This window comes from Nyctereutes procyonoides, unplaced genomic scaffold (assembly GCF_905146905.1).
Source record: "Nyctereutes procyonoides isolate TBG_1078 unplaced genomic scaffold, NYPRO_anot_genome, whole genome shotgun sequence".
Classification (NCBI taxonomy): Eukaryota; Metazoa; Chordata; class Mammalia; order Carnivora; family Canidae; genus Nyctereutes; species Nyctereutes procyonoides.
In genome coordinates this window covers 53,024,535-53,046,267 of record NW_026575133.1, presented here as the reverse complement: position 1 = coordinate 53,046,267, position 21,733 = coordinate 53,024,535, and the positions used below count along the sequence as shown (strand labels likewise).

The 21,733-nt window shown below is 39.9% G+C and overlaps 1 protein-coding gene and 1 non-coding gene across 2 annotated transcripts in view; both read right to left on the bottom strand.

Moving 5' to 3' along the window:
- The window catches only part of DOCK5 (dedicator of cytokinesis 5), a 210,529-nt gene that overhangs the window by 42,936 nt on the left and 145,860 nt on the right, over window positions 1–21,733 (bottom strand). Inside the window, exons 27-34 of the mRNA XM_055299886.1 lie at window positions 19,340–19,435; window positions 12,981–13,079; window positions 9,237–9,331; window positions 7,251–7,329; window positions 5,755–5,855; window positions 2,453–2,511; window positions 1,991–2,145; window positions 1,083–1,168 (exon numbers count right to left, since the gene is read on the bottom strand). Coding sequence (XP_055155861.1) covers window positions 1,083–1,168; window positions 1,991–2,145; window positions 2,453–2,511; window positions 5,755–5,855; window positions 7,251–7,329; window positions 9,237–9,331; window positions 12,981–13,079; window positions 19,340–19,435 — 770 coding nt within the window. The remainder of the gene's footprint in view (window positions 1–1,082; window positions 1,169–1,990; window positions 2,146–2,452; window positions 2,512–5,754; window positions 5,856–7,250; window positions 7,330–9,236; window positions 9,332–12,980; window positions 13,080–19,339; window positions 19,436–21,733) is intronic.
- LOC129493983 (5S ribosomal RNA) lies at window positions 4,409–4,527 on the bottom strand. The gene has a single exon (XR_008661257.1). It is a non-coding gene; the product is annotated as a 5S ribosomal RNA (ribosomal RNA).

The window sequence follows — 21,733 nt, the reverse complement described above, 5'->3', positions numbered from 1 at the left end:
AAAAGATCAATGAACAGGTCTTGTCATCCACTAAAAGAAAAATCAGAAAGACTTCTGGTTCTTGAAAATATAGCTGAATCATCAACTCCATTCCATTTCTCAGCATCCAGTGTGCTGGCTCCTAAAATCTTAAAAAAACAAAAAAGAAAACCAACTTGCGAGTTCCCTGTCCCCAAGCATACTCTAGCACATGCCACTCCCTGGAAAGAGGTGGGCAACAAAGTGACAGAGGCATAAACCCAATCAACAGGTGGCACAGCTGGTCAGTATCACAAAGGCTCAGAGGACATGAGAAATGAGTAGTCTAGGTAGTGAGCACCACGGAGGATGAAGGTCCTTTCTTGAGGATGGCAGCAGTGACCAGCACAAACCGAGAGCAGCGACACTCCATTAGTATGGAGTTGGTAACAGACACTCTGCTAAACGAGATTTAAAGATTGTCTAACGCCAACATCCAAGTGCTTTTAACCGCCTTTTTATATCGTAACCCCACATGCGCAAAGGAGAATTCAGAGGCCAGGAGGGGTGTGTGTGGTATGTGTGGGTGGGTAGGGAGTGGCGGTGATACTGTGAGCAAAGGAGGGAAGAAGAACGTTAGATGTGGGCGAGGTGGGTAGGGCAGTGCAAAGACCAACCTGGCTGGAGATCTAACAGGTGTTCTCAGAAGCCCTCGATAGGGCATATGGTATTTTTAAATGTAAAGTGGACTTTGAAATGTTTTTTCCTTCCTCCTTTAAATTGGTGCTTTGAAGCCATAATTAGAGGCGCTGGCACTTTTGGCGAAGTTCAGCGATTCAAACATGGGCAGAATGCCATCGCTTTGTACCTCCCCCCCTCTCCTCCATCTGCTCTGTTCTCGAGGGGCCAGGCTGGCCAGGAAAACATGGACATTTGATTCACATCAGACAAACAAACATCAGCAGTGGACGGTGTAAACTCCATTAATCCCACCGAGAACCATTTGTGGTGGTGACCCCCGTGCTTCTGGGACTACTCAACTGGGTTGTAAGCACAGCAGAAGCCTGCTTCCCTCCATCATTAAATGATGCGTCAACTTGAAGCTTTGTTTCTGAAATACTCACAGTTTTTCCAGAAGGATCTTGTATTGTTCATCTCCTCTGCCCCCTTCTACCTCTTGGTCCAGCTTTGTGATCAACTCATTCTCAAACTGAAAGCAGAAGCAGAATTTCACAGGAGAATGCCTGGTGTCCGTAGAAGAGGACATGCAAGACACCCAGCCAAGCTTTCTAGACTCGACACAACTCCTTTATTGAACTGTGAATGCTTTCCAACATGGTATAGGGGAAGATCATGCTTCCTGTCATCTGTTAATCATGTACTAGGGTCCGACAGAAACTCTCTAAACAAGTCTCACATTACTGTGTCCTCTGCTTTACATTTGCAGGAAAAAAAAACCAGATATTAATTTTCTGTTTTGACAAACCTTAATGATTCTAATGATCTATTTTATTTTTCTTTCTTGTCTAAGCCCTGGCAGTGGAATTTACTTTTGCAGAGCTTCACAGCTACAAAATCTTCCTTTCAATACCAATATGCTAGATAGATAAAGAAACTGAGGCATAAAGAGAGAGATCATATAAACTAGGGAAGGGAAGGGAAGAGATCATATAAATGAGGGAAACTTCAAAACAAGAGATGATCACAGCATCATTCCCCTAATCTGGCATTATACTGTATATACACAGCTATACTGCAACAGACAGGTTTAAAATGGGTGATGTCAAATTTTAATTACCCAGAGATGCAGAGCTATTTAGAAAACACATGTAGAAAAACAACGTTTCTCAGCCGTGGGATAGGTTATTCAATTCTGTCTCTTAATTGCTTTACAAAATGAAAAGTAAATAGTTTTTAGACCAACTTGGATTAGTCTAAAATTACTTGGGCTACTGCTTCTCTATATTAAAAGAAAGCAAGTCAGAGCTGACTATCTGCGCCTTCAGAAGATTCCAGCTCTACCACTTCTTACCATATGGAAATTGCCGTTTCCGCTAAAGTTGAACTCACACTGCATCATGTCAAAGAAAATGGGGATAGTGGCTTTCCGGAGCTCGACTTCAGGGGTCAGTGTGACCTCCAGAATGGGACCCACCATGGAGGGGATAAATTTGATTTTGTGGGGACCTGAAATGAAAGTAAGTGAGGATATTAAAAAGTGATTTCAACTGCAAGTCAAGTGTCACCATGTTCCTCCACAGGGCCAGAACAGGAAAAGGTCATGTGGGTAAATCAACTCAGTCACTTACGAGTGACTAAGTATCATATTCTGACAACATGTGGATGTCATAATCTAAGATCTACAAGTCAACTTTCACTTCTAGACAGACAAATCAATCTTGGGGTTACTGGGAATTAAAATCCAAGAGAACCCATGGTGGGATGCTTATGACACAGAAGTTGTGCAGGAGCAGGTTCAAGGTCATACACTCACCCAGGTTATACCACATGTCACGGATTCTGAAACCGATTTCCTTTCTCATGTCCCCATATCTAGGAAGAAGATCATAAACAAGAGAAAGATCTGCAGTGGAAATGAGCACATATGTTAAAATGATGAGGCAAGGAAAAATAGCCTGTTGCTCCTCTAGGTCACATTTAAGACAGGCCTGAGGCGAGGTCACTCTAAGAGACACAGTTAATACCAAAAGAAGCCCCAAAAAAGAAATGGGCCACATGGAGAGGGGACTTTACTAGCAGGAAGGGGCCAAATGCAAATGCTGAAAAATAACTGACAAATGAAATTGTCAAACTTAGCAAAGAGAGAAGGGTGAGGAGTATTCTGGCCACTGCTAAGCAAAGAAACAAAGCATAACAAGCAGTAATGAAAAGGAAGATGAATGAGGCATGATGTACATGGCCATGTGACTGATGTCTAACCAACATGCTGATTTTATACATTTTTATTTGAGAAACCCACATCCATACCACTATGTTCTTCAGAGTACTCACACTGAGAAACTCTAGATATACCTTCTCAGTTGAGAAACTTCTCATGTTCTATTTAACTACACAGCCTTGTAGGGTCCTTGGGGCACAGAAGGCTTACTGTTCTTATGTAGGAAGTACAAATATACACAGAGTACATAAACAGATATGTTTATAAACATATATATATATGGTATTAATATTTCAGGGGTGGTGTGATTAGAAAAACAATTCTGAAAGGTTAAAAGAGAGAGAGAGAGAGAGAGAGAGAGAAACATTGATTTAGACAGTGGTTAATGACTAGAGAAGAATCAAAATCACCTGGATCTCTCTTAAAGAATACATAGGCCTGAGGCTACCCCAACCACAACCACAAGAAGCTGGGGGCCAAGAAAACTAGAAATAGGGCAGGTCAAAGTCGATATGGCCAATGTTCCCAGGGATCTCTAGTAAGGACCTATGGCCCATCCTACAATCATGTTTCTACATATTCTACTCATTGCACTAAACATTTTTTTTTTCAAATTCCTCCTTTGTAAATTTAGAAACCAGTATAAAATTCTTTTTAAAAAAAGATTTTATTTATTTATTCATGAGACACAGAGCAAGAGAGAGGCAGAGACACAGGTAGAGGAAGAAGTAGAGACACAGGCAGAGTGAGAAGCAGACTCCATGCAGGGAGCCCAACATAGGACTTGATCACGGGACTCCAAGATCATGCCCTGGGCCAAAGGCAGGAGCTACACTGCTGAGCCATCCAGGGATCCCCCCAGGATAAAATTCTTATGTAAAGGCTTCTTGTACAAAAACAAAACAAACTTTTCTTACTATTACATTCCAACAAAAATACCTAATTTTATTATTTATATTAGGTAAGCATATATAGTTAATGTCTGGCACATAATAAGCAATATATGATAACTACTATTGTTTATTAAGACCACTGTTGATGCTACTTATAAAAATAAGAGAACTCCTGAAAAAATTTTATTCATATTTCTGTAACATTAGTAAAAATGTTTTTCCCAACGTGCATCTTTGCTCATATGCATATATATATATATTTTTTTTTATTTATTTTAAGATTTTTTTTTTTTATTTTTTATTTTTTTTTTTATATATTTTTTTTATTATTTTTATTTATTTATGATAGTCACAGAGAGAGAGAGAGAGGCAGAGACACAGGCAGAGGGAGAAGCAGGCTCCATGCACCGGGAGCCCGATGTGGGATTCGATCCCGGGTCTCCAGGATCACACCCTGCGCCAAAGGCAGGCGCCAAACCGCTGCGCCACCCAGGGATCCCTATTTTAAGATTTTATTTATTTATTCATGAGAGACACATACAAAGAGGCAGAGATATAGGCAGAGGGAGAAGCAGGCTACCCGTTGGGAAGCCTGGGATTAGGACTTGAGCCGAAGGCAGATGTTCAACCATTGAGCCACCCAGGTGCCCCAAAGAAAAGCCTACAGCACCTAGTATTCCCCGGTGGTCTCCCATACAAGTACTAACCAGGCCCAACCCTGCTTAGCTTCCAAGATCAGACAAGATTGGGTGTGTTCAGGGTGGTATGGCCATAGACCATATATATTTTATATAACATGTACTTAGTCACATTTTTCTCTGATCAAAACCAGAATCAAAAAAACAAAACAAACAAACAAAAAAACCCAGAATCATTAATCCTAACTAACCACTTTATATACCAGACGTGGTGTCAACTAACTTCACTCTTGAGTGTTTAACCAAAATCAAATCCATCACTGAAAGAAGTTATGTCATTTAAGATAGTCTAAGATTAAGATATCCATCTTAAAAATCTATTTTCTCTCCATACCCACCCCATAGGGAAATCTGGAAAACCAGTTTTACTTTTATCTTTGAGATTTAAATCTCAATCTCTTAGCCACCAATCTGTGTTTTAGGGAGAAACCAGGGGTAGACAGATACCATAGAGTTTGCCTAGAATCTCAGACATCTTGGCAAGGGAACAGAGCTCAAGTTTCATAGCCTTTAAATGATAAATTTCTCATGTTCTATTTAACTACATAGCCTTGAGTTTCCAGGCTCTCCATGAACTCTGAAACAGACCGGAAAGGAAAGCAATGAAAAGCTTCCCTAAATCTCTCATCGCTCCTGGACATATGTCCATGTTGAATTCCGAGCCAGGAATCTGGAGGGCATTTTTAGGGGATGTGTTAGTCTTGGCTCCTCTGCTGAAGTGACTTGAGAGGTACAGAGTGGGGCCAAAGAACTCTGCTTTGTGAAGTATGAGTGGGAGAGGCGTTGCGCCTGCAATTTGGGTAAGCTGCCAGCAGATGGGCAGCTGTTCTTGGATGGAGGTGGGAGTGCTGGCCAGCCTCAGCACCTCTCCAAGTATAGATGCCACTTAAAAAAACTGCAATGGGGGCGCCTGAGCCTTAAGTGTCTGCCATTGGCTCAGGTCATGATCCTGGAGTTCCAGGATTGAGTCCCGTATCTGGCTCCTGGCTCAGCAGGGACTCTGCTTCTCCCTCTGACCCTCCACCCATCTTGTACTCTCTTTCTCTCTCTCTCAAATAAATAAAATCTTAAAAATTTTTTAAAAGCCTTAAAAAAGAAAATATTTAAAATTTCGATGACTGATGGGTTGAAAAGAGACATGATCCAAGGAAATTTGAAGTCTATTAAGTGATAACATTAAGACACATCTCACTAACAACATGGGGAGCCCCTGAATAGTTCATTTCTGTGATACCAAAAACCCTGCTCTGAAAAAAAATGGAAAAATCACCTTCCCAATCATAAGCAAGTTTAAGAGGACACTTACTTTTTGACAATTTTGCTGCGCTTGGCTTGAGAGAAGGTTTCAAGCTGAAGGGATTCATGGGTGAGAAAGGCTACTGCCAAATGGAAATAATTGTTCCAGAGCTGCTCAAAATTGATTGTGTGGGTGAAAAGAAATGGAAAATAACATTAGTAAGGGTCAGAGTAAAACGATGCCACATGGTAGAAATTTACTCACAGGGATTAAGGGAAAAAAGCAAAATAAAATCCACCAGGCTTCTTTTTCTTTCTTGTGTTTCAATTATTGAGCTCTGAAAATGTTAACACTTACTATTAAGTTTTTTTTTAAATCCAGACTATTATATTTGTCTTTACTCCTGAGATAGGGCAAAACTGCTGCCAGGAAGTGCACCTATTTATAGTAAGTATTTTGGCAATATGTATCAAAAGCCCTAAAATCCTGCCAAACTTCTGAAATAGTAAATACTTTAGGACTTTATCCTGGCAAAATAACCACGGGTATTTAAAAGTATTTAAAGCCAGGAAGGCCTTCACAGTGCTATTTAAATAACAGAAGATGGAAACAATCTAAATGTTCAGAAGAAAAATTTGGTTAAATAAATCATGGCCCAGCTATGACAGACTGTACTCAGCCATTAATAATATTGTGAGAATATTTAGTATCATTGAAAAGATGATAGAAAAAAATTAAATTTAATAGGTTGCCAAAGAACTGCACAGCTTGATTCCATTTTGGCATATATATATATATGCCATATATATGCCATTATATATATATATATATATATATATATATATATATTATGTCTAGCAAATATAGGTACTCCATTTTAGCTTATATATACACGCACACATACATATGTATATATAAATGCGTATATAATCTCTTCTTAGGACTCTCCACTTTTAAAGTCCCACAGATATAAACAAAGCCACATGACACAGCAAAAGCATGTCACCAACAAAATGTTTGAAGTACGGGAGCATGGAACTTGTCTACCTTCACCAGGCCTTAAAATGGTGCTCTGTGCAAATAAATAATATTTGCTGGATGGATGAAGATGGAGCTAGGAGTCACCTGCTTCAACCCAGTTTGGATTTTCACACAAGTGTGTATGTGAATCTCTCCTTAGAAATGAAACCACCTGCAGGCAGAGGAATGTCTGCGTGCCCATCTGCAAGCACATGCGTTTATGTGTATTTGTGTTATGTTCACAGCAGAGGGTAGAACTATTTGTATTTCAATTTACTTCTTTTTGCTTAGCTATATTTTCTACTCTTACTTTTTTTTTTTTTTTTTTTTTTTTACCTGTATTAGTTATATAGAAAGAAAAAAAATCAACTTGATTCTGTCTGGAGGAGAGTGATAGGAATGTGTGCTTTAGGGAAAGGAGAAAAAAACAGGAAAACTGTTTGCATTTGAAAACGATAAAACTTGAAGTGATGTTTTCCAAAATGCCACAGTTGTCTCACCATGACTGAGAATTCAAGGAACCCCTTAGGTGAGGAGATGCTTACCTGAAGTTCAAAGCTTGTCTGATCCATGAAGAACCTTGTGAGAACCTCAGTAAACTGATTTATCGCACGGAGGAAAACCCTGTGGGAAGGAAATACCAGATGAAGAAGGCAACTTTCTGCTCTTCAGAACATCTCCCACCTACGTGAAAAACCAAAGCAAAGCAAACCTAGACTCGGCAACATGAAATCTTTAGCTTTGTAAAGGTTATCAGAGACCAACAGCAGAGCAGACTGCAGAAGACATTCAAGTCAAGTTTCTAGAACTGACTCCACAAGCCACGCAAAGCTGCATCACAATTTAGCCCCTGGAGGGTACAGCTGAGATGATCAACCAGGTCTCCTGAGCCTCAGAGAGGGCTCTTTGCACTCTACTGCCATGCTTCCCTTTTCAAGTTTTGCGATACTGATGAGAGTTTTTCTTTAATCTGTCTGCATGTAGTTGGGAAGGATTTTTCTAAATCGGTATGTTAACAACTCTTAGGATAATTTATTTTTTAATTATTTTTTATTCAAATTACCAACATATAGTATAATACCCAGTGCTCATCCCATGAAGTGCCCTCCTTAGTGCCCATCACCCAATCACCCCATCTCCCCACCCACCTCCCCTTCTGCAACTGTTTGTTTCCCAGGGTTAGGAGTCTCTCACGGTTTGTCTTCCTCTTTAATTTTTCCCAACTCAGGTTCCCCTCCTTTCCCTTATAATCCCTTTCACTATTTCTTATCTTCCACGTATAAGTGAAACCATATAATGGTTGTCTTTCTCCAACTGATCTGTTTCACTCAGCATAATGCCCTCTGGTTCCATCCATGTTGTTGCAAATGGTAGGTATTCATCCTTTCTGATAGCTGAGTAATGCTCCTTTGTATAAAGAAGACCACATCTTCTTTATCCATTCATCTGTCGAAGGACATCCCAGCTCCTTCCACAGTTTGGCTATTGTGGACATTGCTGCTATAAACACTGGGGCCTGGGGTGTCCTGTCATTTCACTACATCTGTATCTCTGATGATTTACTTTATTAATAAAGTTCACAGAGAATTGTGAACATTATCTGTATATATATAATTCTGAAATCTTATTTCATATATATGTGTGTGTATGTATATATATTTCATATATATGTGTGTGTGTATGTGTATATATATACATATACATATGTATATATATATATATATAAAATTCTGAAACTTTGAAAAAAAAAATATATATATATTCGGTTCACTTTGCTCCTATTCATCAAGTATTTGTTATGGTCCAACAACTACAAAGCACTGGCTTAGGTCTGTCTTAAAGGAGAGGGTTCCTGGTCTTAAGATGTTTACAACTTGGTGGGGGTTACTTGCAACATGTAAATCTAACCATGACCCAACAAAGAATATGGACAATCCGGTGGAGGGGGTGTCAAAGAGGTACAGGACGTTAAAGGAGGAAAATGCCATATCCAGGTCAGAAAGGCTTCCTCTGCAGAGGACCTTGGATGGTGGCACGCTGACAGCTGGAGGTTGTGGGGAAAGCACTGCAGCAGGAAGATGCAGCCCAAGGGAAAGCATGGGACACGTTCAGGGACGGAGAACAGGCCACTCTGGTTGTAGCACACGTTGTATATGGAGTGAAATATTGGAAGGTAAGGCTAGAAAAGCAAGGTGAGCCAGGCCACAGAGGCTCTGCGTGGCATGATGATGAAGGCCACATGGAACCACGGGAGGGCGCTATGGGAGAGCCGAGACTAAGGATGGAGGGCAATCAAGAGACTACACCAGAGCACAGAGCTTGAGGCAGAGCAGCTGCCAACAGCCAGGGGAAAAGCAAGAATGCAAGTCCAGAACCGGCATCATAGCCACAGGAGGCTCCTTACTCTATAGAGTCCAGATGTCCCCCCAAGAGATTCAACAGCATTTTCCAAAGGTCAGGTTACTGGTCATGGTCATGATAGCCAAGGATTCAGAGTCAAATGCCTCAGGCCCGATCCTGGGCCGTCTCACCTGCTCTGTGTCATATTCATGACCATCCAGTCTTTGGCATACACATTCTTTCCAATCAGATCCTTAAACATGATGAAAGTTTCCATGAGGAAGTCCTGCAGAGAACAAAGGAGGAATGTTTGGGGTGGGGGGAACTAGGTGACAAGAGGGAGCATGGACAGCATGAGAACAAGATGTCCTTTGCCCATAATTACAGCCTAGCTTTTTAATAAGGTTTTTTTTTGGGGGGGGGGCACCTGGGTGGCTCAGTGGTTGAGCGTCTGCATTCAGCTCAGGTCGTGATCCTGAGGTCCTGGGATCGAGTCCTGCATCGGGCTCCCCACAGGAAGTCTGCTTCTCCCTCTGTCTATGTGTCTGCCTCTCTCTCTCTGCCTCTCTCACTCTCTGTGTCTCTTGTGAATGAGTAAATATTTTTTAAAAAATAAGAGTTTTTAAAGATCTGACAAGAACAAAAAAGCTGTCCACATTTTAGAAATAATAAAATTGAGTCTGTGAAAAGGTAAAAGACTGGCTTCAGGCTGTAGAAGCTGGGCAGTGGGAGAGGAGGAAAGAGAACTCAGGGTTCTGGACCCCAAATTTAGAGTCATGATGTCTTTAGTCCTCTGCTGCCAAGTTTGTCCAAACACATCTACTGCACTTAAAATGAATCTGCCGGAAATTGTGATACTTCTAATAACTCTGAGTCCAATTCTCCTTTATTATTATTAGAACAGAAGAAAGCCACTATAAATAAAAAGCAAAGTCATGATGCCTCCGATTCCAGGAATGTTCCCAGGGGTGGCTTGGGGGAAGGGTCCTGAAGGGTCCTTAAACAGCAATAGTTGGCAGTGGGTCGTGATGACAGTAATAACTAATAACAAAAGAACACAACAAAGTGTCTGGAAAACAGCTCTTATATTCAAAAGGGGGCTGTGATCAAAAAGCAACTTAGAACATTTTGGACTAAAATTCAAACCTAAAGTTTTGAAAGCTTTTTATTTATTAGTTAGTTAAATTTAGACATTTTCCACTCGGATTCCTAAGTTGGAAATCCAGGCCAATCCCTCTGGCACTAAACCGCACAGTTCTATCTTATGAATTACATCATGTAGCAGAAGGAAGGCGGGAGCTGGGAAGTCGGCGGCCTGGGTTCGATCTCTAATGATGTTCCTCTGAGATGGTGGGCATGATGGCCAACTTCCGGCACTTTGGATGCCACACAGCACAGGAGTGGGAATGGTCCTGGCTCTGAAGTCTGTGCCATGCTTGACTCTTCCTCCAGTTCAATGGAGAGTCCAACTTTTCTATCGTCAATTCTCAAATCATACACATATTTCCTTAGTTTTAAAATGTTTCATCATAGTCTCATATATTAATTATTCTACTGAGTCTCTCAAACCAGTAAGAATTTGTGATTTGTGAAGCAAGAATCAAGTTTAGATGCCAGTTATCCACTTCTGATGCCGATTCTACATTGAACTCTTGGGAATCTAAATTAATTGGAAATAGCGATGGTATAAGAAAGGTAATTCACAGATTATCCCGGGTCTTACTTTATCTCCCACTTCCCAAAGTCTGCCAAATGATTTACTCAGAGGCGGAGGGAGGGAAAGGACAATTCGCTGGAAGTCAATGGCCTAGCTGTACCCTGAAGGCTTGCCCCTGATGACAAGTTTCCTCATGGGGATAATAATCCTCTTTTAATTAGATAATACAGGGGAAAGAGCCTACCATTGTTCTGGAATGTATTGTTTTGTCTTTTTTTTTTTTTTGTATTGTTTTGTCTGCATACTTAATGGAACTATATTGTCAAAAGCTTGAATTTAGTATAACTTCCCTTATTCTACTTAACTTTCTGAAGGAAATTTTTTAAAAATAACTATACTATTTTTATGTTAACTTTATTTTATATGACAATAATAAAATTACTATTATAAATAGCTAGTCTTCATAGGCATCAACTACGTGCCAAACACAGAGCTCAGTAATTATCAGGTGTTGATTCAACTGATACTCATTTACATTAACCCTCAAAATAGGTATGATCTTATAGACAAGGAACCTGAGCTTTAGTGAAGTTAAATAGCTGGCTGAAAACTTCACAGAAGGAAATAGAATGGCCAGAATTCAAACCCAGATCTGGATATTTTAAAGTCTGTGTTCTTAAACCCACTATTCCCACTGCCTATGGAGGGGACACGCGGCTAGCACCCCACTTCCACCTCTTCCCTCCCTTCCTTTGTTCCTAATTCTCTTGCACTTGGTCTCTGTGGGCACAACTACATATTGCTATGAGTCCCTGTACCATGCTGCGGGCCAGAGCATGGCTTAAGCGGAGGTTCATGAAGGCCTCCAGATTAAACCACATGGTTCATCACTGGACCTACTCCCACTGCCATTACTACTACTACTACTACTACTACTACTACTACTACTGCTGCTACTACTACTACTACTACTACTACTACTACTACTACTACTTCTTAGCATTTTCTCTGCAGTTCCTTGTGTTTTCTTCCATCATGTGGACCTCACAGAAAGGAAGGCTATTGGCAGAAACGGAACTGGATATCCTCAGGTGTACAGGCCACATCCTACCAGTATAATATAGGCATTAAGTAGAAAATCTAGAGCCTAAAGAAGACTGGAATATGCACGGATGGTGGGAGAATGGTCCACCACAAGGACTAGTGCAACGGGTCACTGAGTTGCTGATCCAGCTATGTCCGGCTCACTGCTTTACAAGATAAGACAATACTTTCAGGGACTTTTTAATAGTCACTAACAACTCCCTAAAGAGAGGATCCTGGGGAAGCACCTGAGGCCCAGCTTTGCCTCTTAGGCAACTTTTGGTTGTATGCTAAACAGTCATTATGAGAACAATTTTCTTGTTTAAAACAAAAGAGAATACAATATTGTCAACTGAAGGTGACAGACATTTGTCAGGGGGCAAATATCATCTTACAGATGTTGTAAGGGGCAAGTATTAACTCTTCTTGTTTCCCTTTCCAGGGAATACTGAAAAAGATGACACCAACCACATCTTAGAAGCAGTACTGTGCACATCTCTGCCTCCCAGAATCCTTGCCATGGCATAACTACCTCTGAAAATGAGGTTCTCTTCTGAGAACAAGAAAGATCTCCCAAATGGTTCTAAATAAAGGTTCTCTCTAAATCCAAGAGACTCAGGAGGCTGAGTGAGGGCCTCTTGGTACATGTTTTGAGGTCTTCAAATGCTATCAGACAGAGAAAATAAGAAACAACCCTTTCGGGATCCCTGGGTGGCGCAGCGGTTTGGCGCCTGCCTTTGGCCCAGGGCACGATCCTGGAGACCCGGGATCGAATCCCACGTCAGGCTCCCGGTGCATGGAGCCTGCTTCTCCCTCTGCCTGTGTCTCTGCCTCTCTCTCTCTCTGTATGACTATCGTAAATAAATAAATTAAAAAAAATTGAAAAGATAATTCCCTTTGGCCACTTCTGGCTACTTCCTAATCAAACTTAAAAAAAAATTCCCTATAATCACATAAGTCACAGATGAGTATATTAAAAAAAAAAAAAAGAAAGAAACAACCCTTTCCTTTTTGTAATCATTGTGGACAGCCATGAAGTAATGGAGATGAGTGAAAGAGAATTCTGGACTCATGATGCTCAGTTTTTCTTTCTTTTTTCTTCTTTCTTTTTCTTTTTCTTTCCTCCCTCCCGTCCTTCTTTCCCCCCGCCCCCAAATATAAGAAGTATAATACAGATCCAACAAAGACAACTTACAATGATGTCTTGTCTGGTTTTGAAAGTGCTGATATAGTGGTTATAGTGGCTGTCGTCCATTTGCCGCAGGATCGTGATCATACAAGCAACAAAACTCCCCTGGAAGGACAGAAGAAACACAAATCCAATACCTCTTAGACCACCAGCTGACAAAACAAGATTTGTGCGCATGTACTTTGGTTATCTCCACCCAACTACCAAAACAGGGACCCTACCAACCTGGATACTTTCTGCATCCTAAAGGTCTAAAGGGCACATGCTTTGCTGTTTCTGCTTAAAATGACTTCCTTCCAGGTTTGAGTTGAGGAATGTGGAGGGCTTTGCTCACCCCTTTAATAGTACGATTTGCAGAATTCTGCAGGTCATCAGACACTGACTCTAAGATCTCAGCTAGATCACCAGTTAAAATACAACAACTCGAAGGCAAAAGAAACAAAAGCAAAAATGAACTATTGGGACTTCATCAAGATAAGAAGCTTTTGCACAGCAAAGGATACAGTCAACGAAACTAAAAGACAACCTACAGAATGGGAGAAGATATTTGCAAATGGCGTATCAGATAAAGGGCTAGTTTCCAAGATCTATAAAGAACTTATTAAACTCAACACCAAAGAAACAATCCAATCATGAAATGGGCAAAAGACATGAACAGAAATCTCACAGAGGAAGACATAGACATGGCCAACAAGCACATGAGAAAATGCTCCACATCACTTGCCATCAGGGAAATACAAATCAAAACCACAATGAGATACAACCTCACACCAGTGAGAATGGGGAAAATTAACAAGACAGGAAACAACAAATTTTGGAGAGGATGTGGAGAAAAGGGGAACCCTCTTGCACTGTTGGTGGAAATGTGAACTGGTGCAGTCTCTCTGGAAAACTGTGTGAAGGTTCCTCAAAGAGTTAAAAATAGACCTGCCCTACGACCCAGCAATTGCACTGTTGGGGATTTACCCCAAAGATACAGATGCAATGAAATGCCGGGACACCTGCACCTCGATGTTTCTAGCAGCCATGTCCACAATAGCCAAACTGTGGAAGGAGCCTCGGTGTCCATCGAAAGATGAATGGATAAAGAAGATGTGGTTTATGTATACAATGGAATATTCCTCAGCCATTAGAAATGGCAAATACCCACCATTTGCTTCAACGTGGATGGAGCTGGAGGGTATTATGCTGAGTGAAATAAGTCAATTGGAGAAGGACAAACATTATATGGTCTCATTCATTTGGGGAATATAAATAATAGTGAAAGGGAATAGAAGGGAAGGGAGAAGAAATGTGTGGGAAATATCAGAAAGGGAGACAGAACATAAAGACTCCTAACTCTGGGAAACGAACTAGGGGTGGTGGAAGGGGAGGAGGGCGAGGGGTGGGGGTGAATGGGTGACGGGCACTGAGAGGGGCACTTGACGGGTGAGCACTGGGTGTTATTCTATATGTTGGCAAATTGAACACCAATAAAAAATAAATTTATTATTAAAAATAATAATAATAAAATAAAATACAACACAACAACTTGGGGATTTTGAGTTTCTGGTTGAGACAGAGTTGTAGTCCGTGGAGAAATGTGTGAAATAGCACAAATTTCATTTTGGAAGAAAGCAAGGAGGAAACAGAGATGGTAAAACTGAGAATGGAAGAGCAGAGAGATAGGGAAATGAGTGCTCCCAGCTAGAGCACTTCAGTGTCATTCTTCTAACTCCAGAATCCTTCAGACTGCTATCTCCTGCAGGTTATTATGCACCTGTGATTATGGATGTGGTTTGAAGAAAGGGACTGAAGAGCTTGATGATTAACATCAATTTATATATTTTTAAATCTTTTTTTAAAGATTTATTTATTTATTTATTTATTTATTTATTTATGATAGACAGAGAGAGAGAGAAAGAGGCAGAGACACAGGAGGAGGGAGAAGCAGGCTCCATGCCGGGAGCCCGACGTGGGACTCGATCCCGGGACTCCAGGATCGCGCCCTGGGCCAAAGGCAGGCGCTAAACCGCTGAGCTACCCAGGGATTCCCCAATTTATATTTTTGATGTCAAGAATTACATATTCAATGTGTTTTCCTCTAGTCCCACCATATTTGAATCACAGACTTAATTTTCTGGCCAGTGGGCAAATATCTAGGGGGAAATGCCCTCCTATATTAACATAGTTATTTAAATGAATTGGCATAGAGAAGATGAATATACAACTATTTTAGGGATGGAGAAAATGACTTTCTAAACACAAAAACAATGAAAGAATACTCTCTGAATGAATGTCTTAGTCTCTTTGTTTAAAAAAAGTTTATTTTTCTAATTATAAAGCAATGCAAATTTACTGTCCTAAGGCTTCTTATATATAGTACCAAAACACACAGAGTTTGCATTCCTGTCAGTATCTAACACTACTTGTTTCTCCAGGCCTTTGCCTATTCTGGGTCTCTGCATTTTATTTAATTTCATTTTTGTTAATTTGCATTTCCTTTCTTCTGAATTACACATCTGTCTATTTGTTGGTTGGCCATTTATTTTTCTCTCATTTTGCTGTTTGCTCGTATTCTTTACCAATTTTCCTACTAAAATATATATATTTTTTAATGGTTTATAATAGGTATTTTTATACTAAGGCTATTAGCCACTTGGCACTTATTTTACAAATAAGTTTTAGGGTTTGGTGCTTGACATTTAATTTGCTTATATACATATTTTCACATATAGGGGTTTAATATTTTTCTCTAATAAACTTTTTTATAGTATCCTTTCCATTTTTGAAAATTCATAAATCTCTTTTCTCTTAAAAATAGGTCTTGAAAAATAGGTACAGGTGAAAAGAATTAACAGTATACTTATCACGATGAGCATTGAGAAATGTATAGACTTGTTGGATCCCTATTTTGTACACCTGAAACTAATCCTGCATGTTAATTATAATGGAATTTTTAAAAGTATAGATTAATTTATGTTTTCTTCTAGCTGCTTTATTATTATTTTTTATTATTTTTTTATTATTTCTTTTTACATTGACCTTTCATACCATCTGAAATTTATTTTTTTGGATAGAGCATGAAATAAAAGTCAAACTTTTTTCCACACCGTTCATGTATTTTCCAAATAACGTTTATTAAAAATCTTCACTTTCCCTATTGAATGGTAATAGAATTTTCATATAACCTGAAGTCTCTTCTTAAATTCTCTCAATTCTGTTCTGTGGATATATGTACTCTATTCCATTAGTCCAACACTATTTTAATTACTGTAGCTAATTATAATGTTTTCAAATATGACAAGCAAATCCTCCACTATTACTTCAATGGGGCTATTCATTTAGATGTATCTTGTATTGGTTTAATTTTTTAAGTTTTAATTTATTTATTCATTTAACTCATATTACTCTCATATTTTCATGACTAAATTGAATGGGATTTTTCTTTTATAATCTCTAAATAGCTACTGTTGTTGTAGAAAGGCCATTGAATATTGTCTGTTTATTCTAAAACTGGTCAGTTTAATAAACTGTTCATTATTTCCATTAAGATTGTGTTAAGTTTCTTGTGTTTCCTAGAAATGGTAATCATTTCACTAAAAATAATGACAGTTATGAAAATTATTTTGTCACTTTTCAATACTCATACTTAGTAAATATATGCATGTGTGTTATAATATTGACTGGAATTTATAGAAAAATGCTAAACAGTGTTGAGATTTAACATCTTGATTCTCCCTTTTAGGAGAATAAATAGGTTGCCTGGTGATTGCATGTTAACATTTCCTTCCATTAATTTGGAATACATGTTATATTCATCATATATTTTGGCATTTTTGGACATAGTCACAAAGCTTTTTTCCTTTTATCCAACTGATGTATTTAATTAACAAATCCTTGCTGAAAATAATTTTTTCTCTCTTTTTTAAAGTAGGCTCCATGCCCAGTTCAGGGCTTGAACGCATGACCCCGACTGAGATCTAGATCCGAGTTGAAATCAAGAGTCAGATGCTTCACCTACTGAGCCACCCAGGTGCCCCGAACAGATCCTCTAATATTTAACTATTCTTGAGTATGAGACTCAACTATATTAAGCCACATATATCGATATTCATTTTTATTATTTGCATATTTCTCTTTGTGACTGTCTTTCCCTTGCTTTTTTCCTTCCTATGTTTATCTTTCTCCTGCATTCTTACTTTGCTTTTCTTGGCATCTTTACCACTCCCTGTATCTCAGCCATCACCACTCCCATCATCTTATTTTAACAGAAACAGGACAAGTATCCTGCTCCTTTGACATTCAAATCCCCACCCTTCTCTTTAAATACACTTAGCCAACATTCTTGAGTTGGTTTAAACAAGTAAGATAATGAACAATTTCATTACTAAAAGAAGCTGAAGAGATAAATTTAAATTAAGACATGTTAAGTATTAGAAAACCAATATATCATTTCCTAAACAACATAGTTCTCAACCTGCCTTTATTTCTATATTCTTTAAAAACATGGCAGCAATGGATTGACAATAACAATGAATGGTATGTCTAGCGTCTACACCTTTAGTAAGAGATCTGAATCCTTTATTATGTTTTTGATCACCCTGAATCTTAACCTAGTGGCTACTTCTCTACAATCCTATTTGGATCAGCTCTGTCACCAGATGTGAATCTTACAAGGGACATCCTGAGGTTTCTGCCCTGGCCTTGCCTCTGCTGAAAAGCCCCTCCCTATACCTCCACAGTACCTCCTCTACTTCTCCAAGTCTTTGTCCAATTTTTCCTTTCTCATGCAAACCATTTTTAATCACCTAGTTTAAATTTGTAACTCTCCCACCCTGATTGCCCTTATCTTGCTCGTTTTTTTTTTTCTTCATGGCATATACCTTATTTTTTGTTATTGTTATGCTAGAATATAAACTTCTCTAAAGTAGTGATTTTTGTCTATTTTGTTCATTAATATGCCTCCAGTGTCTAGAATTGTGCCTGGCTTACAGCAGTCTCTTGACATCTATTTGTTGAATAAATAAATGGCTTTTGTAAAAAAGTAAAAAATAAAAAATTTTTAAATGGCTTTTGGTTACTAAAGCCATTTGGGATGGTTCTTTTCATTCTGTTTTCTAAATGAGATCGAATTGTAGCTTTTAATATCATAAGTAAAAGATCCCTCATTTTAATGATGATACAGCATGGTCTTCCAACAGTTACCCCTGGTTGCAAACTACTTTTTTTTTTTTTTGACATCTAATTGAGGCCCAGCAGGTAGAGAGGAAGAGGCCAGAGCAACCTCCACATTTCTAAAAACATGCTAATCACAAATTCTTTCAAACATTTGTTTTTCTTAAAACCAAAAGGGCTGGATGGTACCACAGGGCACCAATCTACAAGCATGCTAGACAGCAGTGGAAGTATAGTGCGGGGGAAGATGGAAGTGATCAGAATTCCTCTCCTGCTGACTACAGTGCATAGCTGGAAAACATAACCTGGTTAAGCTGCCTGGGGTGAGGGCAGCCACCATGCGAGGCCTCTGCAGCAGGCAGGCTGCCTGGGACTCAAGAACCATTTCAAACCCCTGGTGTTTCTGCAACCTCCGGCAGATTTCTTAACCTCTCTCGGCAGGTTTCCTGATTTGAAAAAAATGCAGCTAAAGAAAGAACTACCTCCAAGGATCTTGTATGAAGCTTCCATGAAATGTAAACTGCTTGAAATAATTTCTGGCAGATTAAACAAAAAACAAAACTCAGCTAATGACTACTACTTTATCATCACTACAGCTAGGAGTAGTGCTCCTGTTATCATTCTAACAAGGGTAGATCCAGACGAGCCTGTGCACCACATATTGAGAATCAGAACCCAGTTACTTGAGATAACGGAGGAAGCCACCACAAGCCTTCATCTTCTACTCACAAAGCCTCATGTTTTCCTTAAATGAAATATTAAACAAATAGAAGAGCACGAGGTCAAATAGGTACTGAGCTTGCCTGCCTGGGTTGCCCACACGTTTCCATCTCTGCTGGAACGTATTACAACAGGCTTTGTCTAATCTTCAATATGAGCAAGACAAGGTCCCCCAAACCCTTCTCCCTCAGCCCCTCCCATCACCCTGCGGGAGCCTTTTCTCTCAAGAGAAAAATCACTGCTGGAATCAAGATCTGCGGGCAGTTAGAACCAAGGTCATCCCATCATTAGGGAGGTCTGTGAAGTCCTAGGGCCCACTTATTTCCCAGGCAGCTGTGAGGCACAGCAGGCCGGTGGAGATTGTGGACCAGGACTGGGGCGAGTGGGACCTGTGGGAATCTGATCCCAAGACACTACTGGTCTGGGGCCTCCCAACAGGCAGATGGAACACTGGGAAGTAGTGGTGGCAGCGTGGTCGCGATACTCACGATATGGGGAGACTGTCGGCTCATCCCAATCACAGTCCGATTGATCCTTCTCAGCAGTCGTTCCATTATCTGCTGGATATGGGTCGCCGTGGGGCCCTGCACGGGGGAAACACAGGAATTGATACCACTTCTTCTGACTCAGCTTTGCTTTTCCTAAAAAAAAAAACCTTGGACAGGTGAGTTTTCTCTAATTCTCATTCTTGCTCTTCCCTTCAAGCAATCTCTTGTCCAAAGGGGGAAAAATAAGTTCACAGATTACTATATACTGTTACTAAGGAATCAATTGAAAATGATTGGATATAGCATGTACAAGATGAGCGTGGGGATGCAGAGAGGATGCCATCCCAATAACCCAGGCCACACACACTCACTGCAAGTTCACTGTGGCCACCAACTCAACCTAGTTTTGGGGGGACCCCTCGCTGGCATGAGAAGTCAGTCCTGACGCTGAGCACATGGGATGGCCCCGAATAACTAGCTATGTACATGGGAAGTAGAAGGCAAAAATACAACGTTTTTGCCACCTTCTGAGTAGGAGGGAAAAAAAAACCCAAAAGACTCAAGTCAAGGAGTTTGCTATTGACTAAATCTGTTCAAAAGTCATATGCTGGGGACACCTGGCTGGCTCAATTGATACAGCATGTGACTCCTGATCTCACAGTCATGCGTTTGAGCCCCGTGCTGGGCAGAGAGATTACTTAAATAAAAATTACTTTTTATACCCCACAAAAGTTATATGCTGGTACTCTAATCTCCCATGTGATGGTATTAGAGATGGAGTTTTGGGAGACAATTAGGTCATGAAGGCAAGGCCCTGGTCTTATAGGGTTAGTGTCCTTTTAAGGAGACACACTAGAGAGCTTGCCTTTTCTCTCTCCACAGACACACTGAGGAAAAGCCATGTGAGGACAGAGAGACAGGGACTGTCTTCAGGCCAGGAGGGAGGCCCTCCCCAGGAACTTGACCACACAGGCACCCTGACTTGGGACTTCCAGCCTCCAGAACCATGAGAAATAAATATCGGTCATTTAAGCCACCCAGTCTTGGGTGTTGTGTTTTGGCAGCCTGAGAAGACTAACATAGGGATTTAATATTTTGACTCTGTCGTGTGTCACTTTGAGCAATTATTTAACTTTGTTGAGCTTCCGTTTTCATAGCTGGAAAAAGAAAGGTTCCCTTACAGGAATGAGCTGGGTTGATGTACACAACAAACAGTGCTTCACAAATACATATTCTTAGTTTTCCTTTTTTTTTTTTTTTTTTGGTGATTTGTACTCATTCAGCTCCAAGTTAGTAATATTCAACTTGTCTTTTCAAAGCCTTTATTCATTCTTTTTTCATGACAGATATTTTGAAACTCCTAGTTAATCCTTGAAATAACTAAATCACTGCTATATAGTTCCTGTTTTTTGTTTTGTTTTTCATGCTCAACATTTTAAAATTTTATTTAAATTCAATTTATTAAAATATGCTATATACAATTTTATTAAAATGTCAAGTATTGGGGTGCCTGGGGGGCTCAGTCAGTCAAGCATCTACCTTCAGCTCAGGTCATGATCTTGGGTTCCTGGGATGAAGCCCTATGTTGGGCTCCCTGCTCAGCTGGGAGTCTGCTTCTCCCTCTGCCTCTGACCCTTCCCCCTGCTCATTCTCTCTCTCTCAAATAAATAAATATTTAAATAAAACGAAACAGTGTCCGAAGTAGAAGAGATCTAAGAGGCCATCTAGAACAATTCCTACATGTTACAGAATGGAAACTGAGGCACCTGTAGATTTGTGTAAGGATAAAGAGCCACACATGCTAATACCGGCATCAGAAAACAAACACCTCGATTCCCATGGTTCTGATTAACTTTGGATCATATACATATACTTCTAGAACACTGGAGCCCTGCCTAAACCAAAGTCTCTGGTACGCCGTTGCCAACTATAGCTTGAGCTTCATTTTAGTATTTTTGATTACTGAGTCATAAGAGTCACTTTTTAAAAATATTATCGTGAGGAGATGATCAGTCACATTTGTCTATTTGTTGCAAAATCTCTGGCTTAGGAATCAAATCCCCTATCACAAAATTCCTTAGCGAAATTTATAATTTATGTGGTTTCTAGAAACACATTTAAGAAAAAAAAAAAAAGGAAAGGGAGCATGACCTATAATAAATATCAAATAAATAATACAAATTGTTAAGGTGGGCTGCAGGGGCTCAGAGAAAGAGCCGAGGTGGGCAGAGAAAGCAATGGTGCTCTCCAGGATCCCTCTGGCTGAGGCGTGAACTAGCAGAGATGCAGACTTGCCCGTGGGAAGATGAGCGGATGAGGCAGGCTGTGGCCAAACTGGGGTGGACCTTGAAAAGTGAGCTAAGAATTTAGCAATGGAAAAAGGGACAGAGCGTT